This window comes from Aquarana catesbeiana, linkage group LG01 (assembly GCF_042186555.1).
Source record: "Aquarana catesbeiana isolate 2022-GZ linkage group LG01, ASM4218655v1, whole genome shotgun sequence".
NCBI lineage: Eukaryota > Metazoa > Chordata > Amphibia > Anura > Ranidae > Aquarana > Aquarana catesbeiana.
In genome coordinates this window covers 216,961,848-216,984,499 of record NC_133324.1, presented here as the reverse complement: position 1 = coordinate 216,984,499, position 22,652 = coordinate 216,961,848, and the positions used below count along the sequence as shown (strand labels likewise).

Below are 22,652 nucleotides of genomic sequence, written 5' to 3'. Positions count from 1 at the left end.
TAGTATGTGAATATTGCCTATGGTTTACACTTTATGTAGTGAAAAAGGGATGAATCTGGAAGGATGCTATTAAAAGAAAATATGCACGCCTGTTTTTGTTTAACTAGGCATTCTGCAATGCCACGACTTACAGAAAATGTCTAACACTTCAGGACTGAAATGTTAGCCAGTTTGTTTGTCTTCCTGAGACCAATATATTATTGTTGAAGCAGATCTGTTTTTGGAAGTAATCGCTTTTAATGACTGATCTATTGACCTGTCCAGATGTCATACTTTTTATTGTAACTGACTTAATTCGGCAGGAAAGCAGGCACTGTGTACTTGGCATACTTTTAAAGCTTCAAAGTTAATTAAAACATTGTTCAGAAGTTGAGCTGGAATTAGACCAAACTATGATGAATACTAATACAGTAATACTACTTATGCTGGTTCTTTTCATTATTATATTAAAAGTTTGAACTCAAAAAGATCTGGAATGTGTAGACAATCACACCTATTCATTCAGCAGAGTGTCTTGTAAAATGTTCCCTGAAAGATTTTTAATGACAAATAAAACCAATTCAAGTGACCTAGTTATTCAGTAACACAAACAGAATATCCAGACATGGTAAGTTGTGTACTTGCTAATGGATTGTCCAGTGACTGTTCCCAATATTTCTTTCAGATACCAGAGTGGGTAACTGTTATCTCAATCATGGACCTCGAGGGGATGGGACAATCTCCTGTAGCACAGAGATTGGAGTTGGTGTGAGCCGCTCTTCATGCTGCTGTTCTCTTGGAAGGGCCTGGGGGAACCCATGTGAAATATGCCCACCAGTTAACAGCTGTAAGTCCAAAGATTTCTGAAGTTTCCCTTTATGTGTGTGGGTTATGGCAATGAAAGGTTGTTATTTCTATAATTCAGTAGTAGAAGGGCCAGGGAAATAAATAAACTAAAGATGCTTCTGCTGGATTTTAATTTTTTTTTTTTGCTAGATTGCATTATTTTAGATATGTTTCAGTGTAAGTTGTTTTGGTGTGAAATATGTTTTTTGTATGGGACTTTGTTTTGTATAGTTGTGCATTTACATAGATCTGAAATACCTAAAACAGGGCTAGTATTGTTAGTAAAGTTATCAAGGGATCAGAGGGCTCAAGGTATAGCCTTGTTCTAAATGGCATTGTTTAGTCTGCTGACGCATCCAAAGTTAGACACTTATCTGCATACATGACATCAGCACAATTTTTTTGTTCGGCAAGCATCTTTATAGTATGGTAAAGCATCTGCATTATGTAAGTTAATTTTACCCTTGCACCTCTGCAATCACTATAGTCAGAACAATTTGTAGGAGAGATGAAGAAGTAGGAATTATGGAGAGTACTTTAGGTTCTTCTGCAGGTCAATCAGGGAAAGCAGAAGAGGAACAAAAAAAGCAATATAGGTTCAAATATTGACTTTTTGGACTCTTATTCAATAAAACATACCATAGAGTTTTAAAGATTTGTGCACTTTTAGTACAAAGTTAGGCAAAAATCTTCTTCAGCACTGGCCACTCCTGCACTTGCAAAGGGTCATACTCTAAAGATCTCCAGTTTCATATCTTGCGAGGTTAAGAATTAAGGTTTAATTCTTGCAGTTAGGTTAAATGTGAGGGAAGATTATGTTTAAGGGATAGGTTCTATTTGGAAGTATCCTTGAACACAATGTTATTTACGTATAAACAAAATTAAAATTTTTGTCAGTTGTAGGATATCAATTATATAACATATATTTTAAATGTTTTAAAACAAGATTGGAATTTGCCTTTAATTATTTATAGATATTGTTGTTTTTAGCTGAGTACAATACATTGTGCCCTGGAGGAGAAGGATTCAGGCCCAATCCCATCACCATTCTCTTAGAAGGTAAGAACTTTTATGAAGGCCTCAAAATCTGCAATATACTATATTACATGCCTTTAGTGTGTACTTGGAAATTGCTTTGTGAATGGGCAGATCTTATGGCTGTGGTCATAAGGTACCCACAGACATGAAATGAGTGATGCCCAATTCAGCTGATGCTATTCTCTTTGGATGTTTGTACGCTTCACTTGCTAGTTTTGCTTACCAATTTGGGGTTGGGGGGGAGATTTATGGGCCAAGTTGGATACTTTAGAATGATTGCATTAGTTAAGCTGAGAAAAGCTAGGGTTGCTGAGATAAGCAGGCAGAGGCAATGTCCAACCATTGTTCCTTCTTCATTGACAAAAACACACATTCAATCCGAGTCTGCAAATTTAGATTATTAGTACCCTATAATATCTGCAATCTGAGATGTGCTTAGTTCTGATGGGTCATAGTTGAATTTAATTCAATCAGATGCTGACTAATTAGCTTTCTTCACTAGGCTGCAAATATAATTGGCATTTATACACCAATCGTAAACCCAAACATGTAACATACAGTATATAGGTTTCACACTAAATAAATAAACTCAGAATTATCCTATATTATATATAATTATGTTATGATACCATGCGATTATGTTATGGTAATGCTGATCCAGAGAAAATCGCCTCCCCCATAAAGCATCTAAAATATACAGTGTGATCAAATTATGAAATATGATGAATTCATTACTCACCAAATAGACAAACATTCATATAGTAAAATGTTCAATTCATCCTATGAATTGATACAACATATAACCAAGATCTATGTGATAGATCTATGGATTCAAATGTATCTTTTTACACATGTAAGAAATAGATTTTAATTTTAATATGCATACATACTGTTTCTGTTATATTTGCAGATATTGATGAATGCCAGGAGCTGCCGGGTCTGTGCCAAGGGGGTAACTGTATAAATACATTTGGAAGCTTCCAGTGTGAGTGTCCGCAAGGCTACTACCTCAGCGAGGAGACCCGCATATGTGAAGGTGATTGCAGCTGAACAGTAAAAAAGATGCCTTCATTAATTTCATCATGTCACTCATGGTTAAAATGATGTTATCATTGTATTTTGTTTAATCATTTTTGCAGATATTGATGAATGTGTCACAAACCCTGGGGTCTGTGGCCCAGGAACTTGCTACAATACATTGGGAAACTTCACGTGCATATGCCCTCCAGAATACATGCAGGTCAATGGTGGACATAACTGTATGGGTAAAGATCCATTTTATTATCCATTTTATTTTATAGCCTCTTCTTCACAGATACCAACTACAGTAACTGTATGCAGGCTACAAAAATGCAAACATTTTTATTAGACCGTTATTTGAATTGCAATGTGCTATTAAAAAGCAGTATACATATATAAAGAATTTAGCAAATCACAACAGCATGTAAGCATTCAGGTGCTTTAACCCCTCAGCACCCATTTCTCTGCACATATGCAATAACCCTGCAATGCACGGTCTTCAGCCCATGTTCATTGGGTCCCCTGGAATGTATGTTAATCTCTCAGCATCCAATACCCAGCTCATACAGGTTATCACCTCAACACTCAATATCCTATATCCTTGCTGTATCCTTTCAGCACATATTCTTCTGCTTATGTCTTATGTTTATGAGCATTAATCTCTTGATTGCCAGTACCCAGTGCATGTGCATTTACCTGTCAGCAACAACTCCCCAGCACATCTGTAATAACCCCTCTATGTGCAACATATATGCCTTAATCCCTCAGCACCTTCTGCACATACCAAATATCAGTCTCATCTTCAGTGACTCATGTCCAAGGGCAAGCTCAGAGCCACTGCTCCATTTCCTTTTTAATCTATTCTTGATAACAAATCCCTGTCCCATCTCCCAAGTCCCCAGCACTACCTCCACTGTTACTGTACTCCATGATACAGTCACAGCTAATGACCTGATTACATTTTGCTTTATCCATACAACCTTCAGTGTCAACAAATCCACTGACAGTCTCTTCCTTTTTCAGTTTCAGTATACTCCCCACCTCCTTTACAGTCCGTGGTACAGCTGATCCTTGCTTCTACCACTGTTCCAAAATAACCTGCTTCAATATTAGCAAATCTATTTCCTAGACACTGCTTTTGATCTCTATTCCTCCTCTGCAAAAACCTCTGCGTGAACTGTTTGGCTCCCATGCTGCTGCATTATTTTCACTTTGAATGGGTGCCAAATACATTATGGAGCATAATAACTCACCGGTGTCATTCATTTGTAAGGCTATGACCATTTTGACCAACTGCTAACCCTCCACACTCTACTACATATACTGCCCACTGGCATACCTTACACTATTCTCTTTTTTCACTGCTCACTGTCATGCCCTCTGTACTCCTCTTGTATATAATTCCCACTTCATAACCTCTGCACCCCTCTCGTGCACACACTGCCCACTGTCATGCCCTCTGTACTCCTCTTGTATATAATTCCCACTTCATAACCTCTGCACCCCTCTCGTGCACACACTGCCCACTGTCATGCCCTCTGTACTCCTCTTCCATATAATTCCCACTTCATAACCTCTGCACCCCTCTCCTGCACACACTGGCTTCTGTCCTACAGTCAGCACTATCCATTTTCATATATTGCCCCATCACACACTCATTTTCTGCACATAGTGGCTGCTAAGATATTTCTATTTATTATATCTCAAACCTTTCCAATTTTGGAATGGGCACACTATCCAGCCAACAAAAAAACTAACTAATCTGTATTAATCTGTATCAACTACTTCAGTTAAAAACTATGTTTAGTTGCATACATTTGCAAATACATGTGGAAGCCATACTGAAATGTCAAGGCACCTCTGAGAAGTGTGAGCCATAACGCTAAACTACCTGAGTTTCCCAACTATAGGGCATATATAGCAATGTACAAAAAATAAAAGGCTCATCTGGAAGAAGCCCTTTCTTCCTTAAAGTTACAGAAGCACACCCAAAGCCATGATAATACCTTTACACTGTGATTTTACAAGATGTTTTATTGTGTATGTGTGTGTGTGTGTGTGTGTGTGTGTATGTGTGTGTGTTTGTGTGTGTGTGTGTGTGTATGTAGTGTATATACAGTGTGTATATATACTGTCATGAGTATGGGGGGGGGGTCATTTCTGTGTTGCCTGGATGTGTCCACCTCTCATACTTCAAGGATATGGAACAAGTATGCAGCAAACAAGTGTCAAAAAATTGTTAGAATTCCTTATCTCTATACTTGTTCCAGCTCAATGGCTCAGACAACATTGTAGCCAAAGCATTAACATGACAGCCAGGGAATGAACATACTCCAGTGGAAAGGTCAGCAATGGCAGCCTACAAACTATAATTCTTTCATGATAGGTGTCCTTTAGCACAGCTGTGATGCCAGTACATGCATTTTTTTTACATGACACAGAAAATCTCATGTTGGATTTGTGTTCTATGTATCTGTATATCATCAGAGTAACGGTTTTCCAAGGCAGGTCATACCAATATAATTCTCTGACACCATCACTCAGAACATAATTACTGAAAATGAAAATCTTCTGGAATAAAGGGCCATATCCTTGGATTTACATAAAAGTGACCAGAGAAGTATTCAATCCAGCTGAATAATGACCACTTAAGCCTTGTATTATATAGGTGATGATTGCACTATGTTGTAATTCATTCCACCCATTAATGTTTTTCCTAGAAAAAATGTTCATATTTGACCTAAAGCTAGCATATTTTGAACAGTCTTAAAGCATAGGCAGAACTATCAGCTGTTATTTGATTATAAGAAGGTAAAACAAACAAATTTGATTGATCAAAGTTAAAAGTTGTTTCAAGAATTGTCATGAATTTATTTGCATTCTGATTGATGACAGATATGAGGAAGAGTTATTGCTACCGAACTTACAATGGAACTATGTGTGAGAATGAGCTCCCTTTCAATGTCACCAAGAAGATGTGCTGCTGTACATATAACATTGGTAAAGCCTGGAGTAAACCATGTGAACCATGCCCAACTCCTGGAACAGGTACAGAACCTAATGTCATAATATACTCCATCATTTTTATTCATCGTTCAACTATGTTTAATGTCGCACTGTAAAATCACATTGTGTTTATTTTTTATTTATGTATCATTCTGTTGCCATTTACAGTTTTTTAAAATGTGTATGTACTGTATTATCCTAATATTTTTCACTGTATACAGTACATCGTCAGATCATGTAATTATTTGAGATCTGTGCACAAAACCTGTTTATTCTTACCATGATACATACTGGTAGGTCATTATTTTAACCTCTACCTTTGTTGGACATACACTATGCAAAGATGCAACAACAGGTAACACATTGGATGGGTTATGCATCATTGTCACCCATAAATTTGTTTAATTGATTGTTTGAATTTAGATGATACTGCCATAGACAAAACAAGAGTAAAATTACAAAATCATTAATCTTTAGTAACTGAGTATGTAAAATTTTTAACAGTTTTATACAGAGCATACACAGGACCTATGTTGATTGGCTTTGGGCTTGTGTTGATAAGAACTCACTGACAATTTGCCCTGCAACTGATCTCTTTCTGACCTGCATTAGACTCTCTTCAATTGGGTTTTACATTCCCATACACTTATATAGGAATGCAAAGAACAACAAAAACCTGTCGACATAGGCCCTAGAACATGATGCAACATTAGACAAATTAAAAGCCTTTGGTAAATCCTGTGAAGATAAATTGGAAAAATGGAGATAAACTGGGGTTGTTAAAAGCAAACTAGATATATATAGTAGGGAAGCAACATGTCTTAGCTTTCGTGGGTCTGGTACAGCAAAGACACTAGGCCAGTGGAGATCAGTATGGTAACTTGTTGTGTCTAATGACATTTTTCACCTCAAAAACTTCTGTATGATTTTAAATTCATGGACAAGCATATTAGGAAGTCTTGTTCATAGCCGGGGATGCCAAAGATCTTACAAATGCTGCAGCCATTTGCAGAAGCCTTTCCATGCGATAGGGGGTCAACCCTACCCCTCTAGGTCCTTGGTAGTTCTGATAGTTTTCATTAGTGCTATGTTCTTTATACACTACTTAAAAAGCGTCCCAAATCACACTTTGAACATGTTTTTACCAAAAGTTGCATTTTCTTTTTTTTGCAAAACAACTTTATTAGTATACTCATACTAGTATAACTACTGACAAAAACAGATGTTTTAAAGTGTCATAAATGAGATACATTTGTACTGGCTTTAACAAAAAAAAAGGATGATTTAGTGAAAATTGGATTGGCAGATATAAGCAAAAAGAGCTTTTCTTCCTTATGACAATTTGGGGTTGATTTACTAAAACTGGAGAGTGCAAAATCTGGTGCAGCTGTGCATGGTAGCCAATCAGCATCTAATTTCAGCTTGTTCGATTAAGCTTTGACAAAAAAAAAAAAAAACTGGAAGCTGATTGGTTTCTATGCACCAGATTTTGCACTCTCCGGTTTTACTAAATCAACCCCATTGTGCATCAAGACCAAAACCTCTCTATTCAGTGAACATTTGAACATTTGTGATAAATTAGAAAAATGCTTTCTAGTTCAGTTTGTTCCCTGCCATGTGTTATGCTGTTCCTATAGGCAGTACAGTCAATTCCTATTCTAAATGTACATCAAATGTGCATATGCTCATCCTTTCCATTGCTTGACATGGGCTAATACATTAAATGTATTAACATTCCACAGCAGTGACTGCCTCACTGGCAGTAGGCTGAGCAGGCAGGATGCTGTTCTAGGCGTAATTACAAATTGAAACATTCCCTCTCTACAGGGATTGCATTCTGTGGAAACAAGCTTCCTGCAACTGCGATTAAAACACAGCTCTATAATTATGTTAATGGATTTGTAAATTAATTTTACTGTGTCAGCAGGGAGCAATTTGGAGATTTTGCCATACAAAAGAAAAGGGCCTGCCAGTTTATGAAAGAAAGAAATACCCAGTTTCTTACAAATGAATGCCAAAAGCAACCTGGAAGCATTTTGCATTCAAGTCCTAAAAGATACCGATGGGGCAGAAGATACTTTCAATAGACTAAGTTTGAAGAGACATATTGAATAGTCTGTAAAGATAGCTTAAAACGCAGACAGAAGTTCCAGTATTTTGAGCAGTGGGATCCAGTTTTACTTCCCCTGGTGTTAAGAGTACAGGATACATTTAACACTATCAGTACAGATTTTGCTACGCAAAAACAGCCACCTAATATCTCAGGCCAAGGATCCAAAATATATGTGTATGACCAATTCAAATAAAATTATTTGTTAATCTGGTTTAATGGTTGCACAGATGGTAGAAAGTTAAGTTAAGCAATATGTCGTCTAAGAAATCATATTTTAGAGCTGAATCACCCACAGGCTTATATTTTAGGGGCACACCTGCAAAGAGATCGCAACTGATCTAGACCCCTGACACAGGGAGGTTGATTTACCAAAGGCAAATAGACTGTGCACTAGCACAGGTGCAGTTGTACTCTGCAAGTGCAGTTGCTCCGGAGCTTAGTAGATGTGGTAAAGCTCTGCTTATTTCCATCATCCAATCATGTGCAAGCAGAAATGCTGTTTTTGTTTTTTTTTTTCCTTGCACCTGATTGAGTATTCTTTGTATTGTGAAGCTTTATCTTACTTACTAAGCCTTGGAACAACTGCACTCGCATAGTTCAGCTGCACCTGTTAAAGTGCCTTTAGTAAGTGAACCCCTTGATATCCTCCAACATGGCATGTTCATCCTCCTGCTGCAGTTGGAGGAGTTATAGTTCTATTCAATTCCCTGTACTAGTTATAAAAAAAAAACAAAATAAAAGGTAGAGTGAAAACTTCTTGCTGTGAGTTTCATACATGGAAGGAGCTGTGACATGTTTACTTTGAGTTGTTGGAGCCAAGAACGATAAAACGATTAAATAAAACATTTTCTAGGGCTTTCCCACATAACTGTATCTTTATGAGCAGTCCGTTTTAGTGTTTGTAATTTTAAAAGGAATTACAGTATGTTCTTGCATTTTTTTAGACAGATTTTTTTTTTCACCATACAGTATGTTATCTCCATCTAATTATATATCTATTTCCTAATATTTTTCCCATTACCAGTTAATTTCAGGCATCTTTGTGGATCAATCCCTGGCTTTACCTTTGATATTCATACTGGAAAGGCTGTAGGTAACTATGAAGTAAAATTATTTCTCTCAGTCTCCACTGATGTTTAGGTCTCCTAACTTCCACCACTGTGGCCCAATTTTCATTTTTTTACAATATTGCATTTCATTTTTTGTTTCAATATTTTTTTAAGTATTACATCAAAACAATTGTAGTACACATTTTTAGTCAGCAATAAAGCAAAGTGTTGTTACATGAAAGTAGTCAGGTTACATTTATGTTCCAAAAGCCTAGTTAGGATAAGTGTACTATCTCATAACTGTGTACAATTTATTCTGAAAGGCAGAGGAAGAACATTGTTCATGGATTCTTATATATCCCGTTGTTTTATGCATGTTTTATCCTTTGCTAATTTTAGATATCGATGAATGCAAAGAGATTCCAGGAATCTGTGCAAATGGTGTTTGCATCAATCAGATTGGCAGCTTTCGCTGTGAATGTCCAACTGGGTTTAGCTACAATGATTTACTCCTCATCTGTGAAGGTATTCATTTAAATTTATGCAACAAATCTTTCCATTATTGTGAAATAAATCTTTCCATGTCTTATCAAAATTATGCAAGTGTTATATACAGTCTGAAAGTGAAATGCCAAAGAAATGGAAATCACAGGTCTCCTCACTTGCTGGCCCAGCAACCTCTGTATCTAGCACCAAGAATTTTGTCAGTGACCTAATGCCTACACAGCAATGTCTCTTTACCACTAATGGCCAGCAGCTTATATTTCACTTAAATAATGCCCCCTTTTAAAGTGTCCATATAATAATAATGCTGTCCAGTGGAATATAATAATTCACAAATGTCAGCCCTCTACATTGGTAGTCAGTGGTGGTCCTTAATGTCAAAGGAAAAGATTCATAAAATGCACATCATGAAGCAGACCCATGTGCATGAAGTGAGATGAATGGCAGCCTCAGCCTGGACTCCAGCCAGCTCATGCAGCCAATGAGTTTCGCTCCATCCCTTGGAGCGTAATCATGGGGATCCTTTGCTGCCTTCCTGCGCTGCTGGAGCCCCCATTAACAGATCAGGGCTTCAAAGCATGGAACATTAGTTCACAACAGAGCTTAGACAGATGGGAAAGCTGTAACAGGAAGGTGGCAGAGACATATGGCTTTGTAAGTATGTATTATTGGGGGGAAGGTGGGGGGGTCTAAATTAAAACATTGTTACTTTGCCCTAAATTGACAAAATTACAATATCTCTTTAACCTGGCAGGCATAAGTGCCACCAGTACTTGATGACTAATGTTTTTAGTTTTGCAAGCTTATTTCCATGCTGTCTCTGACTGTTTTCTTCTCTCTGCAGTACACAAAATTTTTCTTTCATTTTACAAACACATTAAAACAACATACATCATGCAGAGATCCATTTGCCTGCAGTGGATTACAAAGAACCCTTATTAAGCTAAGTGGGCTCTCAGTTTTAGTCTCAAAGTTTTCTAGACAGAATGGACTGATTTAGATTGTAAGCTTTAACAAGCAGAGCCTTCTGATTCCCCCTGTATTAAATTGTATTGTACCTGTACTGTTTGCCCTAACATTGTAAAGTGCTGTGGAAACTGTTGGCGCTATATAAATCCTGTGTAATAATAATTTCAGTTGTTACCTGGAATTGCTCTTTACGGTGGGCTAATATGAGACAAGACTGCCAAATATTCTGCTGTTAAACTTATGATCTCTCCATTTATGGAGGGCAAAACAGCTACACTGTGGATTCTCAGGACACCACTGTTACCAAAAATCCAGAACCTTTTTAAAATCCCTATTTATCTCAGCTGTGTCTGGAAAGATGAACAACGATAGCCTGGTGTAATGTAGTATTGCTGAGTTGCCTTATATGTACTGAAGACTGGTAATCTATTTTAAGAGGAAGGAAAATTATCCATCTAAATATTCATTTCTGAATCCTTAGAAAGTGGTGTTTAACCAATAGCATCATATAATGCTTATATTGAATAAGTGAATTAAAAGCTTACATCTGTACATTTCACCTCAGTTCAAACATGATCCTCCTGCAAACACCCAGCTAGAGAAAAATTGTACTTTAACTTCCACTGGTGTCTGAATTCACATTTAAAAAAAATACACTGAAATATGTGTTCATTAAGGTAGAATTGCTGGATAAGCAAGCCATTGTTTATTTTTTCTCGGCCTGAATGTAGAATTCTTTGATATTTCAGACATTGATGAGTGCACCAGTGGAGACTATTTCTGCCAGAGAAATGCAGATTGCTTAAACAGTCCTGGGAGTTACCGCTGTGAGTGTTCTGCTGGATTCAAGCTCCTGCCCAATGGAGCCTGCATTGGTAAGAGAATACCTTGTACTGTTTTTTTTTAAAGTGTACAGTTCTCATAAATTACATTACATTGCATTAGCTGTCTGAGTATAAATGATCATGACAGTATTTAATGTTTTAAAAGGCTGCTAAACATAATTTACAAGCTATTTACCTAAAAGAGTCTGTAGTACTATTCATGGATACATACACTGAGCAAAATTAGAAACGCAACACTTTTGTGTTTTCCCCTATTTATCATGAGCTGCACTAAAAGATCTACGACTTTTTCTATGTACACAAACGGCCTATTTCTCTCTAATATTGTTCTCAAATCTGTCTAAATCTGTGTTAGTGAGCACTTCTCCTTTGCCAAGATAATCCATCCACCTCACAGGTGTGACATATCAAGATGCTGATTAGACAGCATGATTTTTGCACAGGTGTGCCTTAGGCTGGCCAAAACAAAAGGCCACTCTAAAATGTGCAGTTTTACTGTATTGGGGGGTCGGGAGGGTCTGAAAACCAGTCAGTATCTGGTGTGAGTTGATGAGGTTGTTGATTGTGGCCTGTTGAATGTTGGTCCATTCCTCTTCAATGGCTGTGCGAAGTTGCTGGATATTGGAAGGAACTGGAACACGCTGTCGTATACGCCGATCCAGAGCATCCCAAACATGCTCAATGGGTGACATGTCCGGTGAGTATGCTGGCCATGCAAGAACTGGGATGTTTTCAGCTTCCAGGAATTGTGTACAGATCCTTGCAACATGGGGCTGTGCATTATTATGCTGCAACATGAGGTGATGGTCGTGGATGAATGGCACAACAATTTGCCTCAGGATCTCATCACGGTATCTCTGTGCATTCAAAATGCCATCAATAAAATGCACCTGTGTTTATTTCCATAACATACGCCTGCCCATACCATAACCCCACCGCCACCATGGGCCACTCGATCCACAACATTGATATCAGCAAACCGCTCACACACAAGACGCCATACACGCTGTCTGCCATCTGCTCTGTACAGTGAAAACCAGGATTCATCCGTGAAGAGAACACCTCTCCAAAGTGCCAGACGCCATTGAATGTGAGCATTTGCCCAGTCAAGTCGGTTATGACAACAAACTGCAGTCAGGTCGAGACCCCGATGAGGACGATGAGCATGCAGATGAGCTTCCCTGAGACGGTTTCTGACAGTTTGTACAGAAATTCTTTGGTTATGCAAACCGATTGTTGCAGCAGCTGTCCAGGTGGCTGGTCTCAGATGATCTTAGAGGTGGAGATGCTGGATGTTGAGGTCCTGGGCTGGTGTGGTTACACTTGGTCTGCGGTTGTGAGGCTGGTTGAATGTACTGCCAAATTCTCTGAAACGCCTTTGGAGATGGCTTATGGTAAAGAAATGGACATTCAATTCAAGGGCAACAGCTCTGGTGGACATTCCTGCAGTCAGCGTGCATGCTCCTTCAAAACTTGCAACATCTGTGGCATTGTGCTGTGTGATAAAACTGCACATTTTAGAGTGGCCTTTTATTGTGGCAAGACTAAGGCACACCTGTGCAATAATCATGCTGTCTAATCAGCATCTGGATATGCCACACCTGTGAGGTTGATGGATTATCTTGGCAAAGGAGAAGTGCTCACTAACACAGATTTAGACAGATTTGTAAACAATAATTGAGAGAAATAGGCCTTTTGTGTACATAGAAAAAGTCGTAGATCTTTAATTTCTGTGCATGATAAATAGGGACAAATACCAAAGTGTTGTGTTTATAATTTTGCTCAGTGTATATCTAAAAAGTTTCCTGAAATGATCAGATAGGATAATATTTAAAATGAAGGTAGTATAGAGAAACACAATTGAATTCATATCCAGAAATACCGAATATGTCAGCTTTCAATTTTCAGCTGGTATTTACAGTTGGTAGCTTGTAGTGTTGGTGGTTGTGAGAAAGTACCAAGAGTTCTCAGCACTGATATATTTAGGGCCCATGGAGCACTGATATATTTAAGGCCCATGGAGCACTAAGCTATAGGAAAAGTAATTTCTGTACAAGTATTATGCACATTGTTGGGCTGATTTACTAAAGGAATTGAGCATTTTTTTACTTTCAATTATCATTTTATCTCAGTGAATGAGGTGAAACAAAGTGTAAATTCGCTTTGCAAAGAATGCCCAATCATGTGCATGAATATTTAGTAAGTAACAAGGGTCTCGCTAAGGATCCACAAGCCATATCACATGCCAAAATATTGAAAAATGCAAAGCAAAAAACAAGACTTGGGATGTGTGAATCCTCACTAAATTGCACACATCAAATATAAAATTGAAATTTTGCTCTTTATTAGTACAGATAAACACAGATAGTATAAAACATTATTGTGTAGTTAAAAGCAAATTATGATAACACCAATTAGAAATATTAATTACAGCCACAAAGAGGCTACACCAAGGGCCAATGTGAAAACATCATCATGACTATTGGTAAATACAGCCTCATTTAACATGTGTCGTGTAATTGCTTTTTCAGGAGTAGGGTGATAGAAATAGTATATTGCTGTTTGAATGTTAAGTGGTGGAATAAAGGAGAAATATGGCAAAAGCTTTTCAGTCCCTACTTTTCGTATGAATCACAGGAGTGCAGTTTGTTCTGCACTCCGTGAACCGTTTTCACCTGACGTCACTTAGCTGGTCCAGGCACTGGATCAATCTCAACTTTACATACAGGATCCATCCAGCAGCCTGGACTGGCAGCAGGCTTAGCCTCTCAGCGAGCTGCTGGGAGACTGAGCCAGCCACTCCTGCCCCCTGCACAGCTCTGAGCTCCAGTGAGGTCTGGAGGGGCAGAGCAGTCAGTCACTGGCTCTCTGCTCAAAGCAGAGGGGTGAACTGAGCAATCAGCAATGTTTCATCATGCAGATCTCAGTGTAGAGGTAGCAGGGGGGACAGATGCAGCATTGAATCGATGCTGCATTCACCTAGGTGAGTATATATTTTATTCTTTTTGGGGAAACCCATACTTCACTTTTAAGACTCTGTATACCGGTATATGGCATGAGGGTTCCCCAAATCTATAAGATCTCCTATTCAGCCGGCATGGAGACGTGAGTGCTGAAGCAGCTGTGACCTATCCATCTTTTGGATGTTTTGGAATTGAATTTTTCCCTGTGGAATACTAATCATCTCTATACTTATATTTTCATCCACTTATTTATGTCATAGTTCAGCTCTACTGCATTGGTGTTGTGCCTTCACCACCTTCTATGCTCCCCTTTCTAAAGCCTTTTAGAGATTTGGGGAGCCTTCACACCATATACCGATTTACAGAGTCTTAATTCCACCAATTAACTTGGCCCTTGGTGTAGCCTTGGGTGTAATGAATATTGCTAATCAGTATTATTATTATTTGTTTTTAACTATATAATAATGTTTTATTTTATCTGTGTTTATACAGTGCCTTGAAAAAGTATTCATACCCTTTTAAATTTTCCACATTTTGTCATGTTACAACCAAAAACAAAAATGTATTTTATTGGGATTTTATGTGATAGACTAACACAAAATGGCACATAATTGTGAAGTTGAAGGAAAATGATAAATGGTTTTCAACTTTTTAACAAATAAATATCTGAAAAGTGTGGCATGCATTTGTATTCAGCCCCCTAAGTCAATATTTTGTAGAACCACCTTTTGCTGCAATTACAGCTGCAAGTCTTTTGGGGCATGTCTCTACCAGCTTTGCACATCTAGAGTTTAGAGTTTTTGCCCATTCTTCTTTGCATAATAGCTCAAGCTCTGTCAGATTGGATGGAGAGCGTCTGCGAACAGCAATTTTCAAGTCTTACCACAAATTCTCAATTGGATTTAGGTATGGACTTTGACTGGGTCATTCTAACACAGTAGCTCTGGCTGTATGTTTAGGGTCGTTGTCCTGCTAGAAGATGAACCTCCATCCCATCAAGTTATTTGCAGACTCTAACAAGTTTTCTTCTAAGATTGCCCTGTATTTGGCTCCATCCATCTTCCCATCAACTCTGACCAGCTTCCCTGCCCCTGCTGAAGAAAAGCATCCCCACAACATGATGCTGCCACCACAATGTTTCACAGTGGGGATGGTGTGCTCAGGGTTATGTGCAGTGTTAGTTTTCCGCCACACATAGCGTTTTGCTTTAAGTCAAAAAGTACAATTTTGTTCTCATCTGACCAGAGAACCTTCTACCACATGTTTGCTGTGTCTCCCACATGGCTTTTCACAAACTGCAAATTGGGCTTCTTATAGCTTTCTTTCAGCAATGGCTTTCTTCTTGCCACTCTTCCATAAAGCCCAGATTTGTGGAGTGCCCAACTAATAGTTGTCCTGTGGACAAATTCTCCCACCTGAGCTGTGGATCTCTGTAGCTCCTTCAGAGTTACCGTGGGCCTCTTGGCTGCTTCTATGATTAATGTTCTCCTTGCCCGGCCTGTCATTTTAGGTGGACGGCCATGTCTTGGTAGGTTTGCAGTTGTGCCATACTCTTTCCATTTTCGGATGATGGATTGAACAGTGCTCTGTGAGCTTTAAACTTCTCCACAACTTCTACTAGATTTTAGTTAGGGGTATCATAGTAAATTTATTCCATTTATCATTTTCTTTCCACTTTACAATTATGTGCCACTTTGTGTTGGTCTATCACATAAAATTCCAATAAAATACATTTATATTTTTGGTTGTAACATGACAAAATGTGGAAAAGTTCAAGGGGTATGAATACTTTTTCAAGGCACTGTATTTACGAAATAAAGAGCAAAATTCTAATGTTATATTTTGTGTGTGCAATTTAAGGAGGGTGTCACACCTAAAAGGTCCAGTTTTCTGGTTTGCATTTTTCTCTAGCAAGAATATTTAAAAACAACAGAAACGTTCCTTGCACATTGGATGACTCAAGTGAACACAATATCACCTCATTCACTAAGCTAAGTCAAATCATTCACCAGCATCAGTATAAATTCACTTTGAAAAATAAAAATTCACTTTGAAAGTGAAAATGTTCTACTGTCTTAGTAAATGAGTGTCAATGTCATTAGTTTAATAGTTCTTACATTCTGTTGACATAACAGTTTCCTTATCATATAATAAAAACTATGCTTTATTCTTTATTAACCTAATTCTTTGTTACACATTTTTTTCTCATATCTCCGACAAGCACATAGAAACATAGAAGACTAATAAAATTACAATACTAAGTGGTACATCAAGTCGTCCAGATATTATTTTAAAAATTTTTGTCTAAGGACAGACCTATGTTTAACCTAAGCATGTTTAAATTCAGTTGCTGTTGACTGGCTCACCCTCTATTCTTTTGGTAAAATAATACTTTGTAACAATACTTTTGAAAGGAGAAGTATAGCCAAAGTTTTTTTGACTATACTTCTCCTATAGATCACAGGAGTGCAGTTAGTTCTGTACTCCTGTAACCTGTTTTCAGCTGACAGCGGGCTAAGGCCTGCTGTCGACTGATGTCATACTGCCGGTGCAGGCTCTGAAAATATCCCAGCTTGTCAGCAATCCACCAAGGGCCTGAGTCAGCCCCTTTCACCCCCTCCACAGCCCAGCACTCAAGTGTCTGCTGGAAGGGCATAGCAGAGAGCTAGAGACTGACAGTCCTGGGTCTTTGCTCAGAGCGGAGGGGGAGAACTGAGTGATTGCGGTCTTTGATCACTCAGTTCACTGTGAGGAGCCAGCTGGGGACAGCCTAGGTGAGTATAACATTTTTTTCCCTAAAACCCTTACTTTTCTTTGAACTTTACCCATGCTAGTTTGAGGTCATGCTTTTCATGACCTACCTTGATCTCAGTTCTATATTGAAAATACTTTCCTCCTGAAACTTATTCATGCCCTTGAAGTTTTGTTCTTAGTTTCAATCATGTCCACCCCTTCTTGTTTCCCCTTTTCCTTGAGACTGTAAATATTAAGTTCCTGCAGTCTCTCCTAATAGGTTTTATCTTTCAGATCTTTCACCTTATCACCCATCTGTGGGCTTGATTACAGCAGCGGTAGGGGTTGTCTCCAATTACTCCAGAAGAAGGTTTCTGTTCCATTAACACCAAGAAAAGGAGGAAAAGCAAGAAGAGCCCATCCCCCCTCCTGTCTACATGGGCTCCACAACACTAATGGTCTTGAATGTAGACCACCCTGTCACCACTAAACTAAAGTAAAATTTAAGTGACATTTTCATGCAGATTTGTTGTGTTACTGGGAAGCCATGTTCCTGGCCATTTTGATGGAAAAATCTGTCCCACAATCATGGCAAAAATTTAAAAAACTAGTATTTACATTAGAAACATAACATATGTTATCTTTCTTCTTTGCTTGAAGGATACAAAGGTCTCTTTGAAAATTAGTACACTGTCATAATAAATAACAGTGTATAGCACATTACATAGAACAGGTCTTTGTAGGAAGAATTAGGGATAAAGCCAACATTTAATGCATTTTTATGCATAGTGAAAGTGTGTTTCCATTAGCTAATGTAAGCCCGAGGGTTGAACCAGTCTTTCCTCTTCATTTTCCAACAACATATGTTTTATATGCTCCTCCATTCCACAGATCGCAATGAATGCCTGGAAATTCCCAATGTCTGCAGTCATGGCACATGTGAGGACACACTGGGCAGTTATCGCTGCATATGTAACAATGGCTTTAAGGCATCTCAGGATCGGACTATGTGTATGGGTATGTAGTTCAACAATTCAGATAAAGCCTGGAACACAATTCTATGTGCTAATATTTAAATTACATAGTTAGTTGGGCTGAAAATAGAAACAAGTCCATCTAGTTCAACCAATACAGACAAAAAAAATAGAAAACCTCCATACACACAATCCTATACCCACAGCTAATCCAGAGAAAGATACAAACTCAAATGAAGCATGATCCAATTCCTTTCTGATCCCCCAGGAAGCAATTACATGTAAACAACTCTATAAATATGGGCAAGACAGTAGCTAACACTTTTGCCTTGCAGCACAGAGGTCAGGTTTACAACTGAATTCCAGGTATGGATTGTTTTGCATAGTTATAGCTTGGGCCAATTTAGGTATACATATTCCATACCTGTGGGATCCCTGTGTAAGCAGAGATTAACTGCAAGAGTCATCACTGCAACAGTGATCATCATTATCTTCCTGGTCCCACACTGAGTGGCTGCTCTGCTGCATAGTAGTCACAGAGGGTCACTCACTCAGCACCAGGATCATCAACAGAACACCCTTAATTTTTTTAATGAATGCAAAGCATTCCCTGATTGGACAAAGTGGTGATTATGATGTCACCACTCCACCTCGTCCAATCAGAGAATGCCTTACATTCATTAAGGAAAATAGAAAGTATTCTGTGAATGGCATTGGTGCGATTGAATGACCCCATCTGTACATTATGCAGCAGGGCAGCTACTCAGCATGGGACCCAGAAGACATCAGTGAGTAGTAGCAGGGGCATAACTAAAACCTTCAGGGCCCCGATGCAAGAAATCATGAAGGGCCCCCCTGACCCCTGGACAGCGCTTTTCCTAGGGGGATGTCTGATAAGAGGAGGAGCCGCGAGAGCCGCCGAGGGACCCCAGAAGTCGGTGTTCGGGGCCACTCTGTGCAAAACTAACTGCACAATGAAGGTGTGACATGTTTGTTATTTAAAAAAAAAAACCTTTACAATCACTTTAAGGGGTTAAAACAGGTGGTCAGGAGGCAACATATTGCCTCTTTACCGGCTGTCAAATGCCTCTGAAAAGTGATCTGAGCATGAATCGCTTTTCAGAGGAACAGCATTTTGTTGCTGGTACTTTGAACAAGCAAGAAAAAAAAAATCAGTCCTGATTGTACACATATAGGGTGTCAGGATTAAACGTGCATACATAAAATGTGCATACATACATCTAAACAGTGGCGGCTGGTGCTCAAAATTTTTTGGGGGGCGCAAACATTTTTTGAAAAAAAATCATCAAATGCAGCCACTGTGCCATCAATTGCAGCCACTGTGCCACTTAAATGCTGCCAGTGTGCCATCAAACACAGCCACTGTGCCAAACGCTGCCACTGTGCCCATCAAACGCTGCCACTGTGCCACTTAAATGCTGCCAGTGTGCCATCAAACGCAGCCACTGTGCCATCATTTGCAGCCACTGTGCCAAACGCTGCCACTATGCCCATCAAACGCAGCCACTGTGCCCAAACGCTGCCAGTGTGCCCAAATGCTGCCAGTGTGCCCATTAAATGCTGCCACTGTGCCATCAAACGCTGCCACTGTGCCCATTAAATGCTGCCAGTGTTCCATCAAACGCTGCCACTGTGCCCATCAAATGCTGCCCGTGTGCCCATCAAATGCTGCCAGTGTGCCCTTGAATGCCCCCAGTGTGACCCCCGACCGCTCACCGGCACTTACCCTGTCTTGGTGGGGCAGCGGGTGACTGCGACGAGTGGGGTCCTCCATGCGTCTCCTGCTGTCCTCATCTCCCATCCTCTCCTCCTGATAGGCGTCCAATAGCGGCGCCTGTCGTTTCAGCCAATCAGGTGATGGGTAACAGATCCGAGCACCTGATTGGCGGAGAGGCAGTTTAGTGTTAGTAGAGTGAATAGTCATTCGCTTTTCTAACACAGCTGAGTAACCTGTGAGGTCACCTTTTTTGATGCCTATTAGAGCCTATGGCTCTAATCTGGTGCTTCAAAAACACCCCCCGCCGCTGTAATTCAGGTTCCCTGCGCCCAAAAAGTGGCCGGGCGCCTGAATAGGGGGTGGCAGCGGCGGCCAAAGATAGATTCATGCAATGCATGAATCTATCTATTGGTGATAGAGGGGTGGCTGGAGAGAGGGGGCGGAGCCCGTGCGCCCTTAATGCATGGGCCGCCACTGCATCTAAACACACACATAATATACACACACATATACTGTATATACACACACAAACACATATATAAATACATACATGAACACACATACATGAACACACATACATGAACACACATACATGAACACACATACATGAACACACATATAAGAACACACATATAAGAACACACATACAAGAACACACATACATGAACACACATACATGAACACACATACATGAACACACATACAAGAACACACATACATGAACACACATACAAGAACACACATACATGAACACACATACAAGAACACACATACATGAACACACATACAAGAACACACATACATGAACACACATACAAGAACACACATACATGAACACACATACATGAACACACATATAAGAACACACATACAAGAACACACATACATGAACACACATACATGAACACACATATAAGAACACACATACATGAACACACATACAAGAACACACATACATGAACACACATACATGAACACACATATAAGAACACACATACAAGAACACATATACAAGAACACACATACAAGAACACACATACATGAACACACATACATGAACACACATATAAGAACACACATATAAGAACACACATACATGAACACACATACATGAACACACATACATGAACACACATATAAGAACACACATACATGAACACACATACATGAACACACATACATGAACACACATATAAGAACACACATACATGAACACACATACAAGAGCACACATACAAGAACACACATACATGAACACACATACATGAACACACATACAAGAACACACATACAAGAACACACATATAAGAACACACATACAAGAACACACATATATGAACACACATACATGAACACACATACAAGAACACACATACATGAACACACATACATGAACACACATACAAGAACACACATACATGAACACACATACATGAACACACATACATGAACACACATATAAGAACACACATACATGAACACACATACATGAACACACATACAAGAACACACATATAAGAACACACATACAAGAACACACATACATGAACACACATACATGAACACACATACAAGAACACACATACATGAACACACATACAAGAACACACATACATGAACACACATACAAGAACACACATACATGAACATACATACATGAACACACATATATGAACACACATACATGAACACACATACATGAACACACATACATGAACACACATATAAGAACACACACACATGAACACACATACATGAACACACATACATGAACACACATACATGAACACACATAAAAGAACACACATACATGAACACACATACAAGAGCACACATACATGAACACACATATAAGAACACACATACAAGAACACACATACATGAACACACATATAAGAACACACATATAAGAACACACATACATGAACACACATACAAGAACACACATACATGAACACACATACATGAACACACATATAAGAACACACATACAAGAACACATATACAAGAACACACATACAAGAACACACATACATGAACACACATACATGAACACACATATAAGAACACACATATAAGAACACACATACATGAACACACATACATGAACACACATACATGAACACACATACATGAACACACATATAAGAACACACATACATGAACACACATACATGAACACACATACATGAACACACATATAAGAACACACATACATGAACACACATACAAGAGCACACATACAAGAACACACATACATGAACACACATACATGAACACACATATAAGAACACACATATAAGAACACACATACAAGAACACACATACATGAACACACATACAAGAACACACATACATGAACACACATACATGAACACACATATAAGAACACACATACATGAACACACATACATGAACACACATACATGAACACACATATAAGAACACACATATAAGAACACACATACAAGAACACACATACATGAACACACATACATGAACACACATACAAGAACACACATACATGAACACACATACAAGAACACACATACATGAACACACATACAAGAACACACATACATGAACACACATACATGAACACACATATAAGAACACACATACATGAACACACATACATGAACACACATACATGAACACACATATAAGAACACACATACATGAACACACATACATGAACACACATATAAGAACACACATACATGAACACACATACATGAACACACATACATGAACACACATACAAGAACACACATACATGAACACACATACATGAACACACATATAAGAACACACATACATGAACACACATACATGAACACACATACATGAACACACATACAAGAACACACATACA

At 38.7% G+C, this 22,652-nt stretch overlaps 1 protein-coding gene across 1 annotated transcript in view; it reads left to right on the top strand.

Annotated features, from left to right (window-relative positions):
- The window catches only part of FBN2 (fibrillin 2), a 320,766-nt gene that overhangs the window by 222,671 nt on the left and 75,443 nt on the right, over window positions 1-22,652 (top strand). The window contains exons 37-45 of the mRNA XM_073625060.1: window positions 665-826; window positions 1,816-1,884; window positions 2,774-2,899; window positions 3,003-3,128; window positions 5,779-5,931; window positions 9,027-9,095; window positions 9,451-9,576; window positions 11,274-11,399; window positions 17,957-18,082. Coding sequence (XP_073481161.1) covers window positions 665-826; window positions 1,816-1,884; window positions 2,774-2,899; window positions 3,003-3,128; window positions 5,779-5,931; window positions 9,027-9,095; window positions 9,451-9,576; window positions 11,274-11,399; window positions 17,957-18,082 — 1,083 coding nt within the window. The remainder of the gene's footprint in view (window positions 1-664; window positions 827-1,815; window positions 1,885-2,773; window positions 2,900-3,002; window positions 3,129-5,778; window positions 5,932-9,026; window positions 9,096-9,450; window positions 9,577-11,273; window positions 11,400-17,956; window positions 18,083-22,652) is intronic.